The 27475-nt window shown below is 42.5% G+C and overlaps 3 protein-coding genes, 1 long non-coding RNA gene and 1 other non-coding gene across 5 annotated transcripts in view; 1 reads left to right on the top strand and 4 right to left on the bottom strand.

The window, feature by feature from the left end:
* Window positions 1-1361: 1361 nt before the first annotated feature.
* On the bottom strand, window positions 1362-9319 carry LOC142391712 (uncharacterized). Its single transcript, XM_075477716.1, has 8 exons — window positions 7299-9319; window positions 7088-7159; window positions 6355-6978; window positions 6150-6263; window positions 5159-5227; window positions 3938-5018; window positions 2659-3809; window positions 1362-2551 (listed from the first exon to the last, which is right to left on the bottom strand). The coding sequence occupies exons 3-8, from the start codon at window positions 6443-6445 to the stop codon at window positions 1515-1517; spliced, it is 3543 nt and encodes a 1180-aa protein (XP_075333831.1). The 5' UTR covers window positions 6446-6978; window positions 7088-7159; window positions 7299-9319; the 3' UTR covers window positions 1362-1514.
* Window positions 9320-12054: 2735 nt separating this feature from the next.
* On the bottom strand, window positions 12055-13473 carry LOC142391374 (uncharacterized). The gene is made up of 4 exons (XR_012770540.1): window positions 13181-13473; window positions 12989-13042; window positions 12633-12689; window positions 12055-12536 (listed from the first exon to the last, which is right to left on the bottom strand). It is a non-coding gene; the product is annotated as an uncharacterized LOC142391374 (long non-coding RNA).
* Window positions 13474-19844: 6371 nt separating this feature from the next.
* trnad-guc (transfer RNA aspartic acid (anticodon GUC)) lies at window positions 19845-19916 on the top strand. Its single transcript has one exon. It is a non-coding gene; the product is annotated as a tRNA-Asp (tRNA).
* A 998-nt stretch (window positions 19917-20914) lies between these two features.
* On the bottom strand, window positions 20915-22698 carry LOC142391206 (uncharacterized). The gene is made up of 2 exons (XM_075476981.1): window positions 22290-22698; window positions 20915-22181 (listed from the first exon to the last, which is right to left on the bottom strand). The coding sequence occupies exons 1-2, from the start codon at window positions 22696-22698 to the stop codon at window positions 21727-21729; spliced, it is 864 nt and encodes a 287-aa protein (XP_075333096.1). The 3' UTR covers window positions 20915-21726.
* Window positions 22699-22701: 3 nt separating this feature from the next.
* LOC142391711 (cilia- and flagella-associated protein 47-like) overlaps window positions 22702-27475 on the bottom strand; it is a 45386-nt gene continuing 40612 nt past the window's right edge. The window contains exons 52-53 of the mRNA XM_075477714.1: window positions 23921-24137; window positions 22702-23274 (exon numbers count right to left, since the gene is read on the bottom strand). The gene's annotated coding sequence lies outside the window, so the exon portion shown is untranslated. The remainder of the gene's footprint in view (window positions 23275-23920; window positions 24138-27475) is intronic.

Raw genomic sequence — 27475 nt, 5'->3', positions numbered from 1 at the left:
GGAGCTGGCCTGGACCTGATGGCAGCTGACTTGGTGAAGAGGTACCAGCAGGCTCAAGTGGATCCTCTTGTCGCCCTCTATGTGGACTGTGGCTGTTGTGCTGAGGCAGAGGACACAAAGCTGAAGGCCAGATTCAGCGGGGGACCAGCCCTCTCCATAAGACTTGATATCTGGCAATTCATGCGCCGTCTGGCGCTGGGATGTGCAACAGATGCTCATCAACTGTACCCTCAGTTTAAGTCACATCTGTCTACGTGCGTATTCGAGTGGGATGCAGCTGATTTGGCTCTGTTGCGTGTAGCCAAAAGACAGCAGCTTCAATCCCAGGGCCTGTCTTCCCTCACTGATACCGTCCTCAACAACCATCAATGCTCTTGCTAAACTTGTACTTCGCCTCTTTGAATCTGTCTTTGTCCCCACTCCTGAAGTGAAGTGTCCGCCTGAATGGTCTCTTCAGGGCTGCTCCAGCTTCCACTGTGCTCGTAGCTGTGCTGCTTTGTGGCTTAACTAGTTTAGCAGTCACAGCATGTATTGGTGGAATAGAACTGCTGTAACTTCCCAATTGGCAAAGGAATTGGCATCATCTATGAGTCCGTATGATTCGGAATTCTCTGATTTCAGATCGTGTTTTTTTTTCTTATGTGAGCATTGGTGGTTCAGTGGTAGAATTCTCGCCTGCCACGCGGGGGCAAGTTGCGTATAGCTGTAACACAGTGACAGCCAATGAAATTGCACCATTTTTGGTGCTGTCCGAGGTTCTGATCCAAACTCTGAATGATTGTCGCGACCCTGGTTCGAATCCCATCTGTGACAAAGTTAAATATTTATTGAATCAAATTAGCTGTTTGTATTTTAAGACAAACAGTTATTTTTGATTCAATAAATATGAATCCCACTTTGTTATTAATTGTACTTATAATTCTGTTGGTTTATTATTAGTATTTTAATCATTTATTGTATTTTACTGGTGGTCTATTATTTATAAACTATTTGAAATATGATTTAGTGAATTAAAAGCTTTACATGTTATTTTTTTTATATATATATATATTCAGGCTGAACAGTGAGACAAGAGACGGTTTTATGCACTTCAACTTGTAGCTAATACTTTAGCAAACATGTTTGCAATGAAAAATTGTTCTTACAGGAAATCTGCAAGATTTTTCTGCAAGATCTTTACTTTTAAAATAACCTTTTTAAAAAGGAATCAGTGTTTTTACTGAAGGATAGAAGTACTTTTATCACTGTCAGAATTTATTACTTAAAATTGCTGATTTTAGATCCCTCAAAATGTAAGATCCAGGATGGACCTGCTGAATTGGCCTTCTCTGTGACAGACAGAAATAAAAACCATGAGGCAAATCATTTAGAGACCAAAGTTTGTATCAAGGTCCCTCTACACAAACATTTTAAAATACTTTTTACATAATAATACTAACAAAATAATACTTTTTACATAATAATAATAAATCAGAATAAACAAATACAGATATATACAGATATTTTATGAAAGATCATTTTTTCTTCTCCTCTTTCCATCTCTTTTTTTCCTCCTCAAAAAAAGGAGACTTGGAGAAGTCCATCCAGCTCATCTCTTTGGTCATTCCCTTTTTGCCATAGAGGGCATGGACTTTTGAGGGGCAGTAGATGTACTTCCCTGCCACTCCAGGGAAGTTGGTGTGAATATGTGGGCTGTTTGGTCCCTGTTTCAGCTCCACATGGCAGAACCGACAGAGACGGCCAGGTTGTTGGGAGTCGGTTCTTTTTCTTTTTTTTTCGTTTTTTTCTTCCACTCTTTTCTTTGTGTCTTCCAGCTCCCTCAGAAAGAACGGAGTGGATGAAAAATCCTCAAATGACATTTTGGGGTTTGAGAGTCCCTCGGCAGCATATATTTTGTGCACCTTGGTGGAGCAGTAAAAATACCGCACAGGCCCTTGTTGGAAGAAATAATGTATTGAGGATCCATCCGTCCCATATCTGGACTTAGGCTGTCCACAGGCGAGACAGTTCTTTGTCTGTCTTTGTTTCTGTTGTGACTGTTGGTGCTGTTGGGTCTGTAGGATTCCTTGCACAATTCTTTCAATGGAGTCTTGTGTCATGGGTGCAGGTGATGAAGTTGTTGGGGGGTTAAATTGTACAGGGTCAATGGTGACTACAGGAACTGTGGCAGTCTTACTCCCCTCAGTAAGAGAGTGCCACAGTTGCTGAGTCTCCAGTAATTTTTCAGGGCTTGTGTTGAGCGAAGAACTGGCATTTAAAAGCTTTGCCCGGTGCTTCACATAGCGGGAGATGTGTAGCCTGGTTGTGGGGTGCAGCAAGCTGTTGGGATCTGTGGCAGCCTGTTGAACCACATCTGCATATTGCTGATCCACAAGCTTTAACATGTCCTTTTCCCCATGAAATTTCTGCAGCAAGCCATCAACTGCCTCTTTCATTGGTGTTGTCCAGCGTGTGTGGTCAAGGACAAAGACCCGTCCACCTGTTTTAACGGGTCCAATGCGGGCACTCCGTGGTGAGGATCTCAGAGGGAGAGGTGTGGCGCCTGACGTTTCTGTAACGAAATTTAAAAAAATCTGTATTCAAAAATAGTCTCTCTTTTTCATGTTATTCAGTGATGATGTAATGAAGAAATGTGTCTAAAACATTCTCTTTATTTACCTGCAGTAGCTAGAGGTTCCTGCTTGGTCTCTGACTGCATCTCCTGCCTTCCTGGAGCAGAGGGTTCACCAGCAGAGAGTGGGTGGCTGGTAGAGGGCATCACATCTGGAGCTTCGACTCTGGAGGGGGAGGGTGTCTGCACAAGCGACAGAGGCAAAAGAGCAAGTTGTTCTTCGCTCTTCTTGCTTCTGTGCTTGTCCCAGTCCAGAGGGACTGGACGGCAGTCTGGCTCTTGGTATTCAAGGCCAAACCTCTCTCCAGTGTCTGCTCCGTCATGGTGAAGTGCTGGATACTTCTCCTGCCCTGTTACCCTCTTGGAGGCACAATTGATCTCAGCAATTAATGCTGGATCAAACACAGCAGGCAGGATGACATCTGGCTGCTTGAGGTCCACGAGTCTTTGAAAGTTCCATCGGGCCACACCTGTCATGCCCTGCGCCTGGAACAGTTCAGTTGACACGTGGGTTCCTGTAATCCACTGGGCCTGGTGGAAATGGTACCCCTCCTGCTGTGATGTGCCTCTGACTGGAATCCAAAGTGGGACTTTGGCACCTTCTCCAGGTATGTGGTTGAGCTGAAGAGTTCCACCATACCTGTACATGATTCCGTCAGACAGCTCAGGGTCACTAAGACACCCGCGGAGAATGTGGACCCTCTGTATGCGCCAGGTCTTCAGCATCGATGGCTTGTACAGGGAGACATCATTTGGGTCCTTGGTTAGGTGAAAATGTTTCAGCACATTCTCAACCCTTTCCAACAGCTCTCTGGGTGGTGGTATCTGAGTCCTGCAGTGCTCACGTACATGCTGCTTGGTCGGATTAGCCGGACGGATGTTGCAGAACTCATAGGCCTTTTTTAGCCTTTTCAGGTCTTCCTGATCCACCACAGAGAAGGCAGCAGAGAGGAGCTGACAGAAAGTGCTGTGAAGCGGATGATGTTCCGACGTGCACTCCTGAGAAAAGCGCCTCAGGCAGTGGAACAAGTCCAGTTTCACAACAATTTCCGTGTTGTATTGAGCCCTTGAGGCACATCTGTTTTGCAGGTGACCAGAGGTTGCTGCAGCAATGTGGGAAGGGGTAGTCTTCCACGCATCCCAGTCTAGATGTTCACCTGGGATGGAGTTTGGCATCTTAAATGCAGCGCAGCAATCCCTAAATGCGAGATGCAAAGATATGAGATATGTTACATCATTTACCCTAATTTGCTCAAATGTAAACCTTAACAGGCACAACATTAGTAGTTTAAAAAGGCAGTAAAAAGAGAAGATGACATTTCTCACCTGTCTACCCAGTGGTAGCCTGCCTTTTCCACTCCAGCATCACTGTACCTCTTGGCCAACCCTCTGTACATTGGTTCCAAGGACCTGTCTGATTCTGACTGAACCATCACCCAGGATAGTATCATCCAGTTCTCGTTCATGATGGCATAACTGGACATGACCCCAGATGCCAAAGTTACTTTTCTTGCAACTTTCCGAGTGTGATCGGATCTGAGCACGTGCCCAAAAGTGCCTTTCAGAAACTGAGACATGGCTGGCTCTTGATGTCTGAACTCGCTGATTAAACAGTCAGTCAGGTAGAAACTGGAAACAAAGACTCCACACCAGCCGTCTGGATCTTCGTATCCGCCAAAAGCATAAGGTGTTATTTCCTTCCTCAGAAACTGCCCTATCGTCTTCTGGCCATGCGCGCCAGCCTCAGCATCCCAAACGCTTTCTATGGCTTGCAGATATGCCAGATGAGCTCGCTCATACTTGAGACGCATGAGCTCATTCACTTGCTTTGCCATATCTGTTGGTGACTTGCCAGAGCGCCTCAGCTCATCCATTACTGACTTGCAAATTGCCTTCTTGTAAGTGAGAAATGCAGGGAGAAGGTTTGTAAATCTTTTTGGTAGCTTCTCTAGCCATCGTGGACTGTCAGCAAACCAGTTCCTCCGACAGGCCTTACAGCACAGTCGTGAAGACAAGATGTAATATTGACCACTGGAGCCAACAATTACTCGAGGCCTGCCCACACCTGAAGAAACCACCTGTGGATGGGGACAGCCATGGAGACACGGAAGGATGTAATTGTTTCTTAATCTACCCATAATTTTGGTTTCAGGTTTCCAAATAAAAAATGGATGGAGCTGGAAGAAGTTGGGTGATGGGAGCTCAGCGACTGTATCGATTAGTTCAGGCTGTGGAGGAAGACGCCACAGTGAAATTGTATTCCCTGGGTTACGCACGGGGCGAGACCCAGGCCACAGCCCAAGATCTTGAAGCTCTGTCCTCATCCATAGTTTTTGATGTTGGGAACAGTTCCAGCTGCTCATGTCATGGTCACGCTCTGGCAGAGGCACAGGGATGGGTGGTTCTGCTGAGGAAGTTCAGACATGACACAACTGTAATTAGAGACTTAACAAAGAAAATATATATTTTTAGGCTGAACGAGTAAAATGGCTAAAATAGAGTGAAGAAAAACATTTAAAAAAATGTTTACATGCTTTCTATACTTACCATCTTTAGTACTCTCCTTAAAAGTAAGTGCTCTGGATGCAGAGGAGCAAGTAGCACTTGTGTTGGAATCTGAAAAGAAGTGACATCTTTTTGTGAGACTTTGAGGCAGTTGTCACCACCTTGACATTTTCAAGCATTTCAACTAACTGTAAACATCTATGCAAAAGTGACATATATGGTTGTATTCGGAAAAGCCGAACAAAAAACAATATGAGAGTGAAGTGAATGTATTACAAACAAATTTTTTTTAAATTGAGGGGAAACACAACTGTACAAAAAACAAGTTTTAGAGGTCTTCAAACAGTGCAAGAAAACACACTATAAATGTATCTAGCCAAGACTTTTGAAGGTTGAACCTTGTAAACAAAAGTGTTGGCTGCATAAAAGTAAAAAGTGCAGTCAGAAAGGTTTTGTTGTTTTCACACAAACTGTAAAAAAGTAATTGTAACTCCAGTCAGTGTCTCTGTTAGTTGAATACTAATTAGATGGGTGTATAACACCCCTGATTCCCCCCCACCCCCCTGTCACTCTCCATGTGATAATTGTCTGTCCCTGGCAGGACATTGCTGCCTCCCCCACATGCTGGCTTAATGGGACGTGTTCTCACCTGTGAATAGCCACTCAATCACCTGGTACTTAACATGTGAATAGCGATAGGTGTGGCCTAGGAAGCTGCTGCAGTGTGAGACTACAGAAAATCCAAAGATTTCTGTTCACTCTCTTTAAAAAGGGCCAGCTATATAATTTATTTAAAAATATATATATTTGAAAACTAGAAGTTTTGAGGTTTTTAATGGTGTCACTTATATGTTTCAATGACAAAAACTCACAGAGTTACAGATGTGTTTTTGGAGATGTGTTAAAAATGCCCACCGGTGGGCTTTAGACCCCAGAGCACCATAATGTGATAATATCATTTTAAAGTGGTGATTGAAACTATACTGACTTGTGCGTTAAACAGATGTGTCATGGAATATTAGTGGAAACATACCTGTGAATGACTCAGATGGTTTCTTTGCTCTTGTGTCTTTTGAGCCTGCAGTTTCTGTCACAAGGAATGACAGCTCTGGTGGTAGGGGCACAGGTGTCTTCCTTTTCACAGTTGCTGGGAGTGGACCCACAGAAAAATATTAGAAAAATTAACCACATATTCAACCCAACATTTGATTAAAATAACAGTATTGAATGATTTTTACCGTCAACTGTTGATGTTTGCAGTTCATCAACTGTATCAGGAGGTCTGGACTGAGTCGAAGATGGAACTACAACAGAAAAAGCATCGGTCATTCAAATATTCATGGTGAATGTAAAGAGTTGATGTTAGTAGGAACTCAAACAGCCATTAGCTTGCTTCTCCTGCTTTTCAGAGCTTCATAAACAGTCTCACAATGTTTTCATATCTAATTCCCACACACATAGCAAACTAAACTGTTTCTCTGTCCAAGCAAGTGAAGCAATGTGGCTCAGTGAACAAGCATGCATTCAAGTGTTAGTGATGCTGGGCATTGCTTGATTTGTTTCAATGATAACAAAACTGAAGAACAAAAATCTATACTCACCCTCATTTTGGTTGGATCAATTCATAGTCCTTATGACAATAAGAGTGACAGCAGCATACAACCAAATATTTAACAGGAACATGGCCGGAACATGGCCCAAACGCAAAAACACACAGAACAAAATGAGTTTAAGTTTCAGTTTTGGAGGGTCATTCATCATGAAAGAGAGTCACACTCCAATCCTGAAACCTGTGAGCTAAAAACCTGTCTTTGCTGCTGAAGAAACTTCCTCTTTGGCTGCTGCCACTGATGGCACAGCAGCTGATCACAAAGAGAAACAGAGACATAAGTATTGGAACTATTAAATAAAAAAACAGACTCACCCATCATCGATTCTGTCTTCCAGCCACTGTGATAACAATGGACTTACTGCTTTCAGATAGGACCTTTGATGGTGAGATGCTCAACATGGCACTTTCCAGCTCCTCATCTTCATCCATCACTGTACAAAAAAAGGAATAAAAATGACTGGTTCCATTTATAATCAGTTCAAAATGACCACATATCATGCTCGATTTAATTTGAAAAATGTTATATGATATATATATGATATGAATAAGAATATTTACAAAATAACTTGCCCAGAGGTTTAGTTGGTGCACGTACAGCAGGCCTGGAAACAGAGGCTCTGTGCTGCTTCTCCCGCAGGTAATGCTGCAGCTTGTGCATGCGTGTCCCTGGAAGGCAGTTCTTTTTAATAATGAAGTCTGCAAAGCCATCAGCTCTGCTGTCCCATATCTCCTTCCAGGTGCTTTTGCTACGGGAGCCGAAGCCCACCAGCTGATCATCTTCAGAAGATGCTGCTACAACACCCTCAACATTTAAAGTAGTCTGAATCTCTGTAAAACTGAGTGCATATTCCACAAATGTGAAGAGACTGTCTTTGTTATGCCCCTCAGTTTGACTGATTCCTAAAGCCTCTTCCTTCTGGAGATTCTTAATCAGGTACAAAGTATACCCAACATCATTCTCCAAAAGCCACCTAAAAGACTTCCCTTTATATTTGCCAAACTGCAGGATGTAGTCTCCATGCACCTCTGTCATATCTGTGACATCACCACCTCTCAGACGGACCATACTCAGAGCATTCTGTCGCACAAGCTCTGCTCTCATGGGTGCAGATTTATCTTGAAGACTCTTCTCATCCTTAATGTGTTTGGCCTCAGGAGAAGGGTCCTGGAGGGGAAAACCAAGAGGCCCCTTGCGGAAAACTACTTGAATTTTCCCAGGAAAGAAAATAGTTTTCTTCTGCATCTTAACCTGTGAAACAGTAAAGTAAACAGTTAATTTTTGGTTTTTAGATTCCACTTTGAGAAAATACTAATGACATATGTATTTTACATGTTATTTTCACATCAACTTTAATATTCTAGCTCAAAGGATAGTCCTATTAAAAACCTGTTACTCTCCATCATCTTATCCTTAAAGAGGTCAAGATGAGAGCAGAGGCACAGGTAGAGAGAGATAGGACAGTGTGTGCATATGAGTGCACAGATTTTTTAGTGTGTATAAGAAAGAAAGAGGAGGGAAAAATACTTTGAGTAATAATTAAATTGTCACTCTGGAGCTTTACTCCAATTGTATTATTCCAAAAACAATCAAAAGTAATCCCTTGATACACAGCCTACAGAAAAAAATAATCAATATTTATGTAATGTCATTACATTTATGTATCATTTATGTAAATAATAAATATTAACTGGACAGAAAGACCGGAGTCCTAAGATGCGTTAGCGACACAAGGTGGGTGTAAGATAACATACAGTAGCACCGATAGCGCCAGCCTCTTACAGCTGGCGTTAAGTCAACACATCGTTAAAAAAAATAATAACTCAGTAATAACGACCAGATAGCTTACCGTTATAACATGAAAGCCTATACATGAATATGAATGAAAATTTTCATTCATCATTTTACGTTTCATTTCATTCATCATTTGACGTATCATTACACAGCGTTACGTTGTATTTTATCAGCAGTTACTATGAACTTCGAACTAAAGTTTATGATGTACTTTTTTTAAATATCTATCCACGAAGGCGGGTGAAAAATAATATACAGTAACAACGATAGCGCGAGCTTACAGTAACACTGGTAGCTTACAGTAACTGGTAGCGCCAGTTTCTTAAAGCTGGCGTTAAGTCAACACATCGTTAAAAAATTGAATAACTCTCAAATAATGACCAGATAGCTTACCGTTATAACATGAAAGCCTATGGATGAATATGAATGAAAATTTTCATTCATCATTTGGCGTATCATTGTAAAACGTTAAGTTGTATTTTATTAGCAGTTACTATGAACTACGAACGTCATTTCATGATGTACTTTTTTCAATATATATCCACATTAATATGTCCTTACCTTTTATCGATGAGCACACGTAAAAATCTCTGAAAATCAGCGAAGCGCAGTCCCGTTCTCATGGAAATTTACTGGGAAAACTTTTCAAAACTTTCTATCGGCATCCTGTAGAAAAAGGCGAAACAGCGCCAAAACACGTAGTGGTCGAAAGTATATTACATCCGTAGTGGTTTAGCACTACCATAGAGAATGAATGGGATTTGGTTTAGGGCCGTTTAGCTAAACAATTCTCGGCTGCCGCGCGGGAGGCCCGGGTTCGATTCCCGGCCAATGCAACTTACTCTTTTCCTGCTCAGAAAGATCATTGTTTGAAATGTTATAACTTTCTGTATCTTTTTCTGGAAGCCAAGTTGGATGGGGTGAAAAACAAAGCGAGTATTCGTTTTGACCCTGATGTTTCGGTGATCATCTCTGGCGTACAGTATGTGGCAGGGGAAAACGTTATGGCTGTTGTTAAGGAGCTGCTTATCCAGGAGCTACAGTGGGAGAGTCCAGCGGCGTGATGGCCGCCAAAAGGCTGGGAGAGTGAGGAGGACGGCCCGGGACGATAAAGGTGGAATTCGGCTCTGTGCAGGATAAAGTGGATGTGCTGCGCAAGAAACTGAGGCTGAAAAGTGACGACAAGTTCAGGAGAGTTTACATTCGATCAGCCAAGCCTCACACCGAAAGACTGGTGGAACTGAACTTCAGAACTTTATTGGATGAAATACCCTGAAATACCTTTATTGGATATATCAATAGATGGTATAATTGGTTTACAGGTTAAGCATCTAGTGTCAGAGTACTGTTTTATAATCTTTTCTTGTTATTTTCCTCCGGAGGGATCAGCATGGGCTGATGCACATGGACTGTATAATCACCTATTGGTCCAGATGTAAAATCTGGTAGACACTGATGCTGTTTATGTCTGTGGGGATTTGAACAGCAGAATAGGGCATTGGGAAGACTTTATTAGTGAGACTGATATGCATGTCCCACCTAGAGTCAGTTTGGATAATGTTGTAAATAAACATGGTGAAATGTTGATAGAACTCTTGAAGGACTCCAAATGTTGTATTTTAACTCATTGAGTGCCAGCCATTTTCAAATTCAGAACATCCCAGTGCCAGGATTTTTTCAGCATTTGAGGGTTTTTTCAAGACCCATAGAAAATTAAGTTCTATGTCCATGTCAAAAACAAACATACCAAAAGAAAGTTCAGACTTTCCTTTATCATCAGAAAAAAACATTTGTTTTCTACCCATTTCCATTCTTTAGTAATTGTCTCCAGAACATGGGTGGGAATCACTAAAAATGCTGACTTCTGACAAAAAGCTGAGAAAAATCGGCTTTTTGTGACAAGCAACATTTCAAGCAGAAAATGTCTTCGATCATAATTATTTTTGCTTCAGTGTCATCTCAAACACCATGAAAAGTCATCCTATTGTATAATGCACCAAAAATAACACTGACAACATTTTTTATAAATATAAAAATACAAATTTATTACTACAACCATGTAAAGATTCTTGGAAAACTGTACAGTTCATTTACATGTACGCTGTAGCAGATACATAAACATATATAAACATAACACAATAAACATTTTTTCAAAAGTAAAGTGCATGCCCCCCACCCCCCAGCAGGGCACAACTAAAGTCATAACATTATAAGAAACACTGTAAACATTTCAGTCATAACTGTAGAGCTTCTAGTCTCTCTCCATCTGTGTGTGTGCACCTACAGCAGAGCAGACACATATGTAAACACTATACACTCCATGTAAACCTTTCACAAAAAAAACAAACAAACAAAAAAAAATACACTTTTAGCAGCTGTGTGTGCGTCTTCACCCACCCCTACATATAAGTCCTCCTAGTGTGGTAGTCTGTGAAACACTGCCCCGGATGCAAGGGAACACTACAGGCCTTGCAACGCAGTCTCGTCTCACTCCTCTGGCCTCTACGTACACAGACCCTACACTTCCTTCTCAGTTTTCCCGGCAGCCGTACAAGTATGTGCTTGGGTAGGGCACCATCTAGCCTGCTCTCTGGGTCGCAATTATACGGAGCTCTTGGTGTATGCCTGCCTTCATCCAAGTCTCCAGCTTCCTCAACACCCCCACCTGCACCCTCCTCCTCAACCTCCTCCTGCATCTGCTCCCCTTCCCCATGCTCTTCCACCCTCTGCTTCCCTGTCCAGGACTTCACGACCCTGCGTGTGAACTCCAAGAGAGTTTTACACTTTCCTGGGTACCTGGCTCTGTAAAGAACAAATGCATTGAATATGCAAAGCTGGAACAGGTAGGCTACAAATTTCTTGGACCAGTTCAGTGTTCTACGCATGAAGGGGTAATAGGCAATGTTTTGGTCCAGTTTGTCCACCCCATTCATGTTTGAGTTGTAGGCTACCACACACTCCGGCTTGAACTGCTCAACCTTGTTCCTCTGCCCCCTCTGCCATACCTCAACTCTTTGCATTCTATCTTGGTGGCAGGTTGTTACCATCTTCACCACCCTTTTGTCCTGCCATGCAGTAACCATCACCCTGTCATTGTGCAGCATAATTCTCCCCCCAACCTCCAAGCTATTCTTTGTCACCTCCCTGATGACCCTGGGCTCCCCCCTATTCGCCCTCAGTGTGCCACAGACGTTAGTTTTTGCCTCCAGGAGACGCTCACACAGTGAAACAGAATTATAGAAGTTGTCCATAAACAATGTGTAACCGTGACCTGGCAGACGATCCAGGAGTTTGAACACAATCTCTGTCAAGGTACTAGCTTCCCCGACATAGGGCAGCATATTAAAACAGTAACCTGTGGCAGAGTCACACAAAATGTAGGATTTTATCCCATATTTTACAGGCTTTTGAGGGTTGTACACCCTAAACGCCAACCGCCCCCTCCACAGCATCATCCCCTCATCAATGCAAATGTTTTGCTTTGGTTGGTAAAGCTCTTTGAATTTTCCCCACTATGTAATCCAACACAGGGCGTACCTTGTACATTTTGTCATCAGGGTTCTGTTCTCTATTGTTATTGAAATGGAGGAACTTCCATATGATTTGGAATCGGTTCCTTGGCATGGTTTTGCTAAAGTAAGGTGTTGCATCTACTTCATCAACACTCCAGTACAAATGAAGACTAGGCTTTTTGATATAGCCGGTAAGAAATGTCAGACCAAGAAATGTTTTAAGTTCTGGCACGGACACTGGTTTCCATGCCTTACCTCTGCTATGTGGTAGCTGTTCAGGGTGTGCATCAAAATACTGACCAGCATACAAGTTTGTCTGTGCCACAATATTACTGAGCAGTTCATCCGTGAGGAACAAGGCCAGGAAGTCGGCTGGCTGGTCGCTGTCCAGCGCATTCTGGGGTCCAGGGATGGCAGTAAAGGGAATCTGACTCGGTTGCCAGTCATCCTGACGCCAACCCCCTGTATCCGTGCCCTGCTTGGAGGCTCTGCCTGATGTGCGACCTGTAAATTACATATATGTATCATACACAATTGCCATGAAAATTATTTATTACTGTGGTTGGATGCACAGATTTATATAAAATGATATAGGCCTACCTTTATTTTTTGATTTGGTAGCAGGCCTGGGGGTGGGAGCTCTGCTTGAAGCACCATCTATAAATTAGACATACATACAATTTTCATACCATTTTAGTGTAAGCTGTAGCAGTTACAAAAACAAATCCAAAAGATGCTTTGGTGCAGGAACAGGAGGGGCTAAAGCAGACACTAACACATGAGAGCATTCAATGTTATCAAAACAATGAAATTCAAAAGATGCCACGTGAAGTAATGAAAAAGAGGGGCTACAAATAATCTTGGAACTAAATATTGAACTGGAACGCACAATTGCATTTATTGAATGCCTTCACCCAAAACCGCTAACACAAGAAGACATCAGTAACGCGTCTTACCTGTATTCGCCGCTCCGTCACATGGAGTGGGCGTCTCAGACCGACCAGATGCGTCTGTGAAATGATAATTGCTTCACGTCAGTACAAGAACTAGTAAAATAATCAGAATATGAACTGACTGAACTAGCATGTGCGGGAAAAGGAACATGCATCAGCATTCAAAACAAACTGATGAACTTTAGCTCAACTCACCTGTAGTATTTCGTCCTGATGAACGAGAGGCTCTTGTTCTTGAGGTAGAAGGCTGAGGGGAAGAAGACCTGCTGCTAGACGCAGATGACGGTAACCAATCGTCGGTTGAATCTGGGTCAGCTTCGCTGAAATCCGATCCATCAGGGGAGGGACTCCGACGGGTGCTAGTGCTGGGAGGCGCACTGACCAAACTTTTTGCCATGCTCTGTTCCAGCGTAAGCTGTTTGAAGGAGCTTGATGGCCGACCCTTCTTACTGCGCCGTCTTGCCATGGTGTCGGAGGCGTTTCTCTGTTTATCGTTTCTTTAAATAGACAACGCGTCTTCTTCGCACGCTTTCTCCAAACACGAAAACACAAAATACTGCCCCCTAGATTGTTACGGATATCCTTGTGATTACAACTCTAATTTTTTTACACAAGCTAGATCAGTTGATTACCTCCCCCCTCCCATAAAAAAACGCAATTGGCGCGATAACGTGTCTTTGGCACTGTGAGTTACTATTGGAAAAAACGCGTTTGCACGTTCATGGCACTGAATGAGTTAAATGGACGGATACCTGGAAAAGATAACTTTACCTCAATATCTGTAAAACGGAGGGCTGTTGTAGATTATATAATCACTCCTCATGATTGTTTAAGCACTTGTACTGAGTTCAACATTTACAGTCCTAATGAGTTAATTTAGAATGGGAGTGTCAGCTGTTTCAATATGCTTGGTGATCGGTGTAAAGTACCTGATCACTCATTGTTAGTCCTAAATTTTTGAGCAGGAGGGGGTTCTACTGTGGATCATTTAGGGTCAGATAATGTTCAACCTAGTCATTATCCTCAGAAAAATATTAGAACGGTCTCTTCTCATGTTCTTTCCACTAGTGAGTGTCAAATTATGTTTGCTGAATTCTTAGATAAGCTCACTCAAGTACAGTTTCAGAAAGATATTGATAAATGGTATGGTGAATTCTGTGAATAAATTTGCAGGGCTAATGATGTCCGTAGAAACCCAGGCTCCACCAGGTCAGGTGGATTTGCTAGGAAACTTAAACCTTACTGGACTGAACAGTTGAAAGAAATGTGGAAAGAAATGAGAATGGCCGAGAAAATATTTTTAAAGTGTGATAGTAACGACATGAGGAAGCAACAACTGAGGAATGAAAATATGAGAGGAGGCAGGCATTAAAAATAGAGCACTTGCAATCTAATAATCCTCAGTTGTTTTGGAACTTGATAAATAATTTGGGCCCGAAAAGAGTCAAACCCATCCCAATGGAAGTGGTGTTGGAAAATGGATCCTCTCTTTTTTCTGTTGATTGTGTTCTGAAGAAATGGGAAACTGACTTTTGCTATTTATTTTCTGGAAGTAATTGCTCAGCAGAGTGGGATAATTGTTTTCTTGAAAGGTTAGTTGATGAAAAAAATGTGGGGTTGTTGTTTACTTTGGACTGTATACGCTGGATTATCAATTATGAAGATGTTCTTTTGACTATGGCTTTTTGTTGCTTGTGGTGTGTCTTGTAAGCCCATGCGGGCTGGGCACCTTTTTGGTGTATGACACCGTTTAATAAAATAAACAAAACAAACAAACAAAACATTAGGTAGACCTGCAGGAACAGTCAGCTCTCTGACTCACCAACCAGTAGACGGACACAATCATCGCACTGTGGAAGAGCTTCAGGTTTTGCTGAAGCTCCAGTTTCCCCTTGGGTCCCACCTTCAGGACGCTTTTTGCAATCCATTTGTGGTCTGCAGTTGGAAGCCCTCTGAGCACAGGCGGGGCCGCTGAGGAGTCTCTGGAGCTTCAGGTTGTTGGAATGGTGTTGGCAACACTTGGCCTGTTGGTTGGGGATGTTCATAAAGGACAGAAAAGAAAAGGAGGAGAAACTAAAACTAAACTAAGTGGGTAAAACCATGGATGTGACAGGCACGAGGAGCTTACCAGAATCTATTGAGAGCTTGCGATAAATGATATGTCCTATTTTAACAATTTGCTAGTCCTCCCTTGTTCAGTTCCACATGCTGACGGAACTTATTAGTCTTATAATCAAGAGGCAAAATTCAAATGAACGGGATTGGGTCTCTGTTGGGGATCATGTGATGATAATGGCGTGCTATTCATGTCCATCTGTGTTCTTTTGTTAATTGTAAAAGTGGTTTTATTAGGAATTAAAACGATTATTCTGATGTGTTATCATCCATAACCATAAACTATTATGATGGAGTGAACAACATTCCAACAAGTATTCTTTGCAAGAATGGGTCATTATTACAATAATATTGAACATCCTGGGACTTTAGCTGAAATTGTTCAGGATTTGGTTACCTATGATGTGTCTGATCTAAACAAGAACAGTGTAGAGACATGGAGCTATTTCAAAACAGGAAAGGAGAAGCAAAAACATACAAAATGCATGTGTGTAGCAGACATGAACAACTTTCCCCAATGTTTCAGTCAAAAAGTGACTGTGAGGCTGGAGCAATATTCATATCTAAGTCAACTTTATAACACACAACAAGAAGACGGTGAATAAATTACACCCTCAGACAGAGACTTGTTCACCCAAAGGATAAAACACCCAAACAAAAACTGAGTGGTGTTGTGTGTGCATCATATTGTTATAATTGGCCTTGTTCTTAGACATTGTATATTCATATTCTGTTCCTAGTTTGTACTTTTCCACTGACGGAGGCCCTGTCAGGGCTCTGTCACTCCGAGTCCAGCGTTGCCATACTTTACATGTGACAACTAAAAAAATACTTTGTTTAACTTAAGATTTCTCCAGCTTGTTCTTGGGCTTCCAATAAAAGAATTGGGCTAACAATATGGATGTATACTATATAGGAAAGACCAAACAACAGCTCCACAAGTGCATGGCACAACTTGGGAGAGCCACCTCTTCAGGTCAAGACTCAGCAGTGCACCTACATGTCTCTTTTCAGGACAGTAATGTACAGATTCTGGACAGAGAAGACAGATGGTTTGAGAGAGGAGTCAAGGAAGCCATCTATGTTAAACTGGAAAAAATATTTTTGAACAGAGGAGGTGGTCTCAGATATCACCTTCCCAGCACCTACAGTACAATACAATGCAACTGACTGTCTCTCCCCCCAAAGCAGTTTCACAATCATTTACACCTTGGATCCTATGAGCGAAACTTGCCCTTTCAGGCAGGCAGACAATTAAGAGGTGATAATGACTAACGACACGCACATTGGTCAGGGGTGCAGTGACACACATGACTAACGACCCTCTCGGCTTAAAGGCTGATACTCCCAACCATCTAGTTTAGAACTGAAGAAGCCTTTTGGATGACAGGTCCAGTTGCCCTTATTCAAGCTCTTATGATTACCATGACCTGGATGACTGAGAATCTTCATCAATATATCATGGCAAGTTGCAACAAAAGGTGTTCTCTTACTATAACAGTAAAGTTGGACCTGCTCTCCCTCCTTTTAGTGCAAGGCTTCCTTGCTGCCTTCCAGTTGTTTCTCCTGCACTGCTAAAAGAGGGAGACTGTAGGCAATGTCACATTTCTAAAGTGCAAACGGAGGATATGTTTCTATTTCAAAACAACAAGGAGAGTTCATAAATGCAGCATTATGTTGTTTGAATTGGGGGAAGAAAAAAAAAAGCTATCAAAGCTGTTGTTCAGTCATGTACTACTAATATCTTTGAGTTTACAGTATCGCCTTCAAATTAATACTTAGAATTGTCTATGTGAGGGTTTATTTATTTAAATGTATGCATTTTCTTGCTTTCTGAACATTGGTGGTTCAGTGGTAGAATTCTTTCTCTTGATCTTTACTTTTTCATAATGTTCCCTAAATCCCATTAAATATTGTGTGTATGTATATATATTGTAGGAAGATTAATTGCATTTTTTTCTTCCATCAAAGTGGTGTAATTCAAATACTTAAAAGTATTTTTAAAAAGTATTACACTCCCCGTCGGAATTGAACCCCGGTCTCCCGCGTGACAGGCGGGGATACTCACCACTATACTAACGAGGAGGTGAGAGAGCACATGTGACGATGCGTTCAGGAACGTCACGTAACTATTATTGAAATCATTTTAATGGGAAAGATCATTTGTTGCAGCATCATCTTGTTAGGGAAGCCCTCAGACACAGTCACCTGTGTCTACTATATTAAAGAGAAGTCTTGTCAGCCATCCTCTCTGCATCGGCTGCCTTTCACTGTTTTTTACACAACTTTTTAACCTCGATCCCTAAAACTTTTTCATAAAATCTGTTAATGGTCTCTTGTTCCTCAATGCATTTAAACAGCCATTATTGACGAGCTTCATGACATCTTTTTCCTACTTGTTCTGTAGCGAGCATAATATTTCACCTTTATAGTTAATTCGTGCATATTGCATTGAACCTGTTGGTAAACAAGTGTGTGAGTTTGCATTGAGGCACGACAGATGTGTGAAAAAGACTTTCAGTTTACCTTCGTGGTTGTTTTCTTAATGCGTTTCCTGCTTTCACAGAGCACCAATGGAGAGTGGGATCCTGACAGATTGTGCTGCTCTGGGGGATGCAACGCCGTAAAGGTGCTATCGATTTGGAGGTTGCTGCATCTTGAGCTTCAACTTGGGTTGTCTTCAAAGGAGCCTGTTAGAAAAGCAGCTGGTTTGTCCCACAACTGAGATTGGAAATCAGCCTGGCTCTCTGTATTTCAGGCCAGACCTTTCTTCAGAGGTGAGATGTACGTTACTCTGACTCAGTCACCCTCTTGAAGGAAGAACAATGGATCTCTGCCATTAAGGCTGAATCAAACACGACGGACAGAACTACACCTGGTTGCTTGTGGACCACACTCCTGTTACGACTCATTGCAGACATGAGTCCTGGTGTTCTCCTGGACCTGGTAGAAATGGTCTACCTCCTGCTTTGATGCAGTCTGATAGAAATCCAAATGAAAACGACCATGCCTTCTCCAGGTATAGGTGTTTGTGTACCTCTGGGTCATTCCCCGGTCAATTGGTTCAAAGGACCTCTCACTCGCAGACTGAACCACCGCTCTGGGTGCAGAACAGCAAGCAGCACTTCTCTAAAAGGATGCCTTCTGTTATGCGTTTATTTAGGATTTAAGCATGATGATGTGATGCATGTTTTGACTGGTGATGAATATTATTCTGATCTCTGCATTATACAGATGTGTAATTGAATATTAGTGGGAACATACCTGTGAATGACAGGTGTTTCTTTGCATTTGTTGAACCTGCTGTTTCTATCACAAGAAATGACAGCTCAGGTGATAGTGGCACAGGTGTCTTTTCACACTTGCTGGTCGTGGACCCACAGAAAAATAAATACAAGTGCAGCTAATTCGTATTAAAATAGTGGATCTGCACAAACCTTTTTGAATACTTTTTACATGTCTGTAAATAAACTAATGCAGATATAATATGAAACCTTTAAAGCCATTATTCAAATATTCTTTATGATCATAATTAAATCACTTGTATATATTTACAGATGTGAATTTTCATTTTTACATCTATTGACATTTAAAGGGAAGCCAAACGAAAAAGTGACGAGAACAAAAAGTATTTTTTTTTTTTTTTTTTTTTTTTTTCTTGCACCCATCTTTGTTTTCCTTCCTCAAAGAGAAGACGCATACAAAACTCCTTCCAGCTCATCTCCTTAGTCATACACCTTATTTTGATACAGGGTATAAACTTAAATTTAAAATGGGTAGTAAATGTATTACCCTGCCACTCCGTCCCCGTTTCAGCTCCATGTGGTAGAATCAACAGAGACAGCCAGCTCGTTGGGAGTCGGGCCTCTTTCTCTGTCTTCTTCCTTGTTTCCTCCAGCTCTCTCTGAAAGAATTCAGTTGATGAAAATGCTTTGAAGGACATTTTGGTGTCAAGAGTCCCTCGGCAGCATAAATTTGTGCACCTTTGTCGAGCAGTAGAAATACCGCACAGGCCCTTGCTGGGGGGGGATTGAGGATCTATCAGTCCCATATCTATACTTGGACTGTCCACATGTGACACAGTTCTTTGTCTTTGTTTTCCTTCCAACTTGTGCTGTTGTTTTTCAAGGATGCCTTGCACAATTCTCTCAATGGAGTCTTGTGTCATAGCTGCAGGGGAAGCAGTTGTTGGGGGGTTAAATTGAACAGGGTCAATGGTGACTACAGTGGCAGTCTTACTCCCCTCAGTAAGAGAGTGCCACAGCTGCTGAGTCTCCAGTAACTTTTCTGGGCTTGTGTTGAGCGAAGAACTGGTATTTAGAAGCTTTGCCCGGTGCTTCACGTAGCGGGAGATGTGTTGGCTGGTTGTGGGGTGCAGCAAGCTGTTGGGATCTGTGGCAGCCCGATGAACCACATCTGCATAGTGCTGATCCACAAGTTTTAGCATGTCCTTTTCTCCATGAAATTTCTGCAGCAAGCCATCAACTGCCTCTTTCATGGGTATAGTCCAGCGTGTTTGATCCAGGACAAAGACCCGTCCACCTGCCTTAATTGGTCCAATGCGGGCACTCCTTGTCTATACATTATACTCTTATCCAACTCTAAGCTCTAGATGTGGCACCCTCATCCAAGATGATGCCTCGTCAAACCATGAAACATGCACAGATAGAACTTCTCATGCAATACTCATTTAACAGAAGTTACCGGATGTTCGTGAAGGCATCATGACAGCGGTAATGTCACCTCCTCGTTAGTATAGTGGTGAGTATCCCCGCCTGTCACGCGGGAGACCGGGGTTCAATTCCCCGACGGGGAGAAATATTTATTTTTTAAATCCTTAATTATTGTCTGGAAATATTTGCTCTACTCTTCTTTGCTGAACATAGCGCCTGTAATTAGCAAAACATTGCCTATTTATTGTTACCGTTTTTTGTTAGAGTACTTATGTCATGACATGTTATGGTAGCTGTCCTAAGAATTTCAGTGCCCAGTCCGACTCTGTTGTTCTGTGTATCTGACAATAAAAGATTTGACAAAAGTGAACATCATTCCATAATTATGGATCGGGTTTGATAAAGTTCCGAAGCACAAAAACTGGTTCAGAAAGTAAGTGGATATCTATCAGAGATTTCTGAACGGTACAATCCTTTTGTTGGGCTGAATGGAAATGTTTTTATGCTTCTCTCAACTTCTTGTGATTGGTGCAGCTAAAATGACCTGGAAATGTACATTATCTATACATTTGCTCTAGATGTGGCACCCTCATCCAAGATGCCGCCTCATCAAACCCTGAAACATGCCCAGATAGAACTTCTCATGCAATACTCATTTAACAGTTGTCTTGTCGCGACCCTGGTTCGAATCCCATCTGTGACAGTTAAACATTTATAGAATCAAAAATAACTGTTTTTCTTAAAGTACACAGCTAATTTGATTCAATAAATGTTTAAGACAAACAGTTATTTTTGATTCTATAAATGTGAATCCCACTTTGTTATTAATTGTACTTATAATTCTCTTGGTTTATTAGTATTTTAATCATTTATTGTATTTTACTGGTCTATTATTTATAAACTATTTGAAATATGATTTAGTGAATTAAAAGCTTTACATGTTTTATTTATATTCAGGCTGAACAGTGAGACAAGAGACAGTTTTGTGCACTTCAACTTGTAGCTAATACTTTAGCAAACATGTTTGCAATGAAAAATTGTTCTTACAGGAAATCTGCAAGATCTTTAATTTTAAAAACTTTTTTAAAGAGGCAGTGTTTTTACTTAAAGATAGAAGTACTTTTATCACTGCAAGAATTGTGACAGAAAATCATTTAGAGACCAAAGTATGTATCAAGGTCCCTCTACACAAACATTTTAAAATACTTTTTACATGTCGATAAATCGGAACCAACAAATACAGATATTTTATGAAAGATTTAAAGCTATCATTTAAAAATAACCTTCAACGATGACTAAATTGAACCTAAATTACACTTTATATTTACAAATGTGAATATTCACATCTAGGTCTATTCAGATTACAGAGGCCTAGTAAACATGTAAACTGGCACAAATAACTAACTATTTTTTTTCTTCTCTCTTTCCATCTTTTTTTCCTCCTCAAAGAAAGGAGACTTGCAGAAGTCCTTCCAGCTCATCTCTTTGGTCATACCCTTATTTTCATAGAGGGCATGGACTTTTGAGGGGCAGTAGATGTACTTCCCTGCCACTCCAGGGAAGTTGGTGTGGATATGTGGGCTGTTTGGTCCCTGTTTCAGCTCCACATGGCAGAACCGACAGATGGCCAGGTTGTTGGGAGTCGGTTCTTTTTCTCTTTTTTTTTTGTGTCTTCCAGCTCCCTCTGAAAGAACTGAGTGGATGAAAAATCCTCAAATGTCATTTTGGGGTTTGAGAGTCCCTCGGCAGCATATATTTTGTGCACCTTGGTGGAGCAGTAAAAATACCGCACGGGCCCTTGCTGATAGAAATGGTGTATTATGGATCCATCAGTCCCATATCTGGACTTAGGCTGTCCACAGGCAAGACAGTTCTTTGTCTGTCTTTGTTGTGACTGTTGGTGCTGTTGTGTTTGCAGGATTCCTTGCACAATTCTCTCAATGGAGTCTTGTGTCATAGCTGCAGGGGAAGCAGTTGTTGGGGGTCAAATGTCACAGGCTCAATGGTGACTACAGGAACAGTGGCAGTCTTACTCCCCTCAGTAAGAGAGTGCCACAGCTGCTGAGTCTCCAGTAACTTTTCTGGGCTTGTATTTAGTGAAGAACTGGCATTTAAAAGCTTTGCCCGGTGCTTCACGTAGCGGGAGATGTGTAGCCTGGTTGTGGGGTGCAGCAAGCTGTTGGGATCTGTGGCAGCCTGTTGAACCACATCTGCATATTGCTGATCCACAAGTTTTAGCATGTCCTTTTCTCCATGAAATTTCTGCAGCAAGCCATCAAATGCCTCTTTCATGGGTGTTGTCCAGCGTGTTTGATCCAGGACAAAGACCCGTCCACCTGTTTTAATGGGTCCAATGCGGGCACTCCTTGGTGAGGATCTCAGAGGGAGAGGTGTGGCGTCTGACGTTTCTGTAACAAAATTTAAAAAAAATCCGTAGTCAAAAATAGTCTCTCAGTTTCATGTTATTCAGTTGTGATGTAATGAAGAAATGTGTCTAAAACATTCTCTTTATTTACCTGCAGTAGCTAGAGGTTCCTGCTTGGTCTCTGACTGCATCTCCTGCCTTCCTGGAGCAGAGGGTTCACCAGCAGAGAGTGGGTGGCTGGTAGAGGGCATCACATCTGGAGCTTCGACTCTGGAGGGGGTGGGTGTCTGCACAAGCGACAGAGGCAAAAGAGCAAGTTGTTCTTCGCTTTTCTTGCTTCTGTGCTTGTCCCAGTCCAGAGGGACTGGACAGCAGTCTGGCTCTTGGTATTCTAGGCCAAACCTCTCTCCAGTGTCTGCTCCGTCATGGTGAAGTGCTGGATACTTCTCCTGCCCTGTTACCCTCTTGGAGGCACAATTGATCTCGGCAATTAATGTTGGATCAAACACAGCAGGCAGGATGACAGCTGCTTGAGGTCCACGAGTCTCTGAAAGTTCCATCGGGCCACACCTGTCATGCCCTGCGCCTGGAACAGTTCAGTTGACACGTGGGTTCCTGTAATCCACTGGGCCTGGTGGAAATGGTACCCCTCCTGCTGTGATGTGCCTCTGACTGGAATCCAAAGTGGGACTTTGGCACCTTCTCCAGGTATGTGGTTGAGCTGAAGAGTTCCACCATACCTGTACATGATTCCGTCAGACAGCTCAGGGTCACTAAGACGCCCGCGGAGAATGTGGACCCTCTGTATGCGCCGGGTCTTCAGCATTGATGGCTTGTACAGTGAGACATCATTTGGGTCCTTGGCCAGGTGAAAATGTTTGAGGACATTCTCAACCCTTTCCAACAGCTCTATGGGCTGTGGTATCTGAGTCCTGCAGTGCTCACGTACGTGCTGCTTTGTTGGATTAGCTGGACGGATGTTGCAGAACTCATAGGCCTTTTTTTAGCCTTTTCAGGTCTTCCTGATCCACCGCAGAGAGGAGCTGACAGGAGCTCAGGCCGTGGAACAAGTCCAGCTTGATGGTTATGTTTGTTGTAGTTGGATCTTGATGCACAGGTGTTCAGCACAGCTGTCCCTGAAAGAAACAATGGAGAACAGAGTATACTCATGAATGTTAAGGCAGTCATATCAATCACCATTTGTCCTCTAATATAGTCCGTCATGACAATAAAATTATTCCCATGTGCTAAATGAATGCAAAGGGATTTTCCTTATCAAACGGTTAATATGAAAAACGAAAAGAAATTTAAGTTGTGATTATAGGCTGTTTGTCTCTCCAACGATCGCAAAAAATACTGATCATGTCTTACCCATCTACCTACTGGTATTGTGCCTCCTCTATGCCTGCAGAGCTGTAGCAGTTTGCCTGTACGCCTGAGCTCATCCATGACTGATTTAAAGATTGCCTTCTTTGTAGGCCAGTATTGCTGACAAAAGGTTTGTGAACCTCTGTGCAAGTTTTGCCAGCCACAATGGGTTGTCAGCATACCACCTCTTGGGGCAAACTTTGCAGCACAGCCTGGATGACAACGGGTAGTACTGTCCAGTGATGCCAACAATTGCACGAGGCCTACCAACACCTGCAGAGGCAACTTGAGGCTGAGCACAAACTTCAATACAAGGCAGAGTGTCATTGTTTCTCAGCCTTCCCATGAGGTTATCATTCTCAGGCTTCCATATGAAAAACATTTTCAGTTATGAGTGTGTAAGTGTCCAAATACCATTGCCAAATTCAATGATGATCGCTGCTTCAGTCCTCCTGCTCCCAGAACCTGTCCCACAGCTGCACTTTGTCCTATAGTGCTGTGGACTGGACCCACAGCTGGACTCTGCTGCCCCATGCTACTCTGTACCGGCTGCTGAAGTGGTGCTTTGGGTCAGGCCCACTGCTGCAGGTCGTTGCTGTGTGGGCCCCTGAGCAGTACTTGCTCCGGTTGGCTGTTGGTTAATGACAGAATAGATTTATCATAATTAGCATGTGTACTGATATGCATGCACACACACGCAAACATATGAACTCACTTGCTTGAGTCTTTAATGCCTTCAAGACCAGCCAGTAACTTTAATGTTTAATTTAAGTACAGAATAAGATATGTCGGGGGCATGTTTCATGGTTTGAGGCATCATCTTGAAGGAGGGTGTCACATGTAGAGCTTGGAGTTGGGTAAGAGCAAATGTATACGTGGGAAATGGAGCCACTTGTGTTCTGTGCTTGTCCCAGTCCAGAGGGACTGGACGGCAGTCTGGCTCTTGGTATTCTAGGCCAAACCTCTCTCCAGTGTCTGCTCCGTCATGGTGAAGTGCTGGATACTTCTCCTGCCCTGTTACCCTCTTGGAGGCACAATTGATCTCAGCAATTGATGCTGGATCAAACACAGCAGGCAGGATGACATCTGGCTGCTTGAGGTCCACGAGTCTCTGAAAGTTCCATCGGGCCACACCTGTCATGCCCTGCGCCTGGAACAGTTCAGTTGACACGTGGGTTCCTGTAATCCACTGGGCCTGGTGGAAATGGTACCCCTCCTGCTGTGATGTGCCTCTGACTGGAATCCAAAGTGGGACTTTGGCACCTTCTCCAGGTATGTGGTTGAGCTGAAGAGTTCCACCATACCTGTACATTATCCCCTCAGACAGCTCAGGGTCACTAAGACGCCCGCGGAGAATGTGGACCCTCTGTATGCGCTGGGTCTTCAGCATTGATGGCTTGTACAGTGAGACATCATTTGGGTCCTTGGCCAGGTGAAAATGTTTCAGGACATTCTCAACCCTTTCCAACAGCTCTCTGGGCGGTGGTATTTGAGTCCTGCAGTGCTCACGTACGTGCTGCTTTGTGGGATTAGCTGGATGGATGTTACAGCACTCAAAGGCCTTTTTGAGCTTTTTAAGGTCTTCCTGATCCACCGCAGAGAGGAGCTGACAGAAAGTGCTGAAAAGAGGATGATGTTCCGACGTGCACTCCTGGGAAAAGCGCCTCAGGCCGTGGAACAAGTCCAGTTTCGCATCAATTTCTGTGTTGTATTGAGCTCTTGAGGCACATCTGTTTTTCAGGTAACCAGAGGTTGCTGCAGCAATGTGGGAAGGGGTAGTCTTCCACGCATCCCAGTCTAGATGTTCACCTGGGATGGAGTTTGGCATCTTAAATGCAGCGATGCAATCTCTAAATGCAAGATGCAAAGATATGAGATGTTGCGCTAATTTCATGTTGCTATCCTCTAGACCATAACGGGCACAACATTAGTAGTTCAAAAGGCAGTAAGAAGAGATGATATTTCTCACCCGTCTACCCAGTGGTAGCCTGCCTTTTCCACTCCAGCATCAATGTACCTTGGTTCCAAGGACTTCTCCGATTCAGACTGAACCATCAACCAGGACACTATCATCCAGTTCTCATTCATGATTGCATACCTGGACATGAACCTAGATGCCAGTTACTTTCCTTGTGTGATCAGACCTGAGGACGAGCACAAAAGTGTCTTTTAGAAATCTGAAGTCATTGCTCAAATGGTCAGTCAGACAAAAATGCACCATTCATTTGGATCTTATGTATCAAAAGCATAGGGTGTGTTTTCCATCCTTAAGAACTGCCCTATTGTCTTCTGCCCATTCACACCAGCCTCAGCATGGCAGGCAGATGAGCTCAGTCATACTTGAGAAATGAACTCATTAACTTGGTTTGCTGTGTATGTTGGTGACTTGACAGAGTTTCTCTGCTCATCCATCACAAACTTGCAGAGTGCCTTGTTAGTAAAGAAAGGAGGCAGAAGACTTATAAACAGTTTTGGTAGCTTCTCTAGTCATTTTGAATTGTCAGAAAACCAGTTCTTCTGACAGACCTTACAGCAGAGTTGTGAGGACAAGATATAATATCGACTTCACTGGAGCCAACACTTACACAAGGCTTGCCCACACCTACAGAGACCACCTGTGGATGGGGACAGCCATGGAGACATGTCGGTTTTGTTTGTTTGCTTTCTCTTGGTCTACACATGTCACTTTCAGATTTCCAGATAAGTGGACAGACCTGGAAGAAGTTGGGTGATGGGAGCTAAGTCAATGTATCAATAAGTTTAGGCTGTGGAGGAAGATTACTAAGAATGTGTTCCCTGGGTTACACACAGGGCAGGAACCAGGCCACAGCCCAAGATTCTAAAGCCGTTTGCTCTGCCATTAATTCTGGCAGAGGTACAGAAATGATGGTTGTGCTGAGGGAGCCGTCATTTAAAAATGAAGACTGATAAGACAAGTAATCAGTCTAAAAAGGAATTTGGATTATTAAATCTGTGTGGAAATACTCAGTAAAATTACTAAAGCCGGGAAAAGAAAAATATTTAAATCAAAGTAATTAACTACATGCATTCACTACTGTCCTTAAAAGTAAGTGCTTTGGGTGCAGAGCAGCACTTGTATTGGAGTCTGAAATTGAATGCCATCCTTCTGTCATCTATTTAGGATTTAACCATTATGTTGTGATGCAATCATTTGAAATGGTTGTAAAACCTCAGCACCATGGGGAAAAGAGCCTTTTGTCACTCTGGAACGCTCTTCCTCCCGACATCCGTAATATCGACTCTCTTCTCTTCTTAAAAACACAACTTAAAACTCATCTGTTCAAGTTAGCCTTCTCACTTTAAAGGTTTTTTGTTATTTGTGGTTTTATGTTTTTATTTTCTTTTTCCCAATGTTGTATTTGTGTTTTTAATGTTGTATAGTGTCCTTGTTTTGAAAGGCGCCGTCAAATAAAATGCATGATTATTAAAAATGATACTAACCTGTGCATTGAAAAATGTGTAATTAAATACAAGTGGAAACATACCTGTAAATGACTCAGGACTTTTTTGCTTTTGTTGAACCTGCTGTTTGTCACAAGGAATCACAGCTCTGTTAAAGCACCGGCGTCTTCTCTTTCCAGTAACTGAAATTATTAACATTTCATTACAAGATCAGTATTGTAGAGTTTTTACTGTCAACTGTTGATGCTTCCGGTTCATCTACTGTGTCAGGAGCATCCTGGTTGGAAATGAAGTGTAAAATAGCCTCAAGAGCTTGAATAAGGGAAACTGAACTTCTTCTTGAAGACGTTTCACCTCTTATCCAAAAGGTTTCATCGGTTCTGACCTAGATAAGAATTGAGGGACGTTTCAGTCACACGTGTCGCTGAACCCCGTGAACAATACGTCTGGCGTTCAAGTCATTCTCACCCACAAATTGTCTACCTGTTTGAAAGGGTGAGTTTTGGTTGCAGGATCCAAGTTGTGAATGGTTGTCTAACTGCCCAA

The sequence above is a fragment of the Odontesthes bonariensis genome, chromosome 11 (genome assembly GCF_027942865.1).
Source record: "Odontesthes bonariensis isolate fOdoBon6 chromosome 11, fOdoBon6.hap1, whole genome shotgun sequence".
In the NCBI taxonomy this organism is placed as follows: Eukaryota; Metazoa; Chordata; class Actinopteri; order Atheriniformes; family Atherinopsidae; genus Odontesthes; species Odontesthes bonariensis.
The sequence above is the reverse complement of the archived record's forward strand: the minus strand, read 5'-3'. Positions and strand labels throughout refer to the sequence as shown.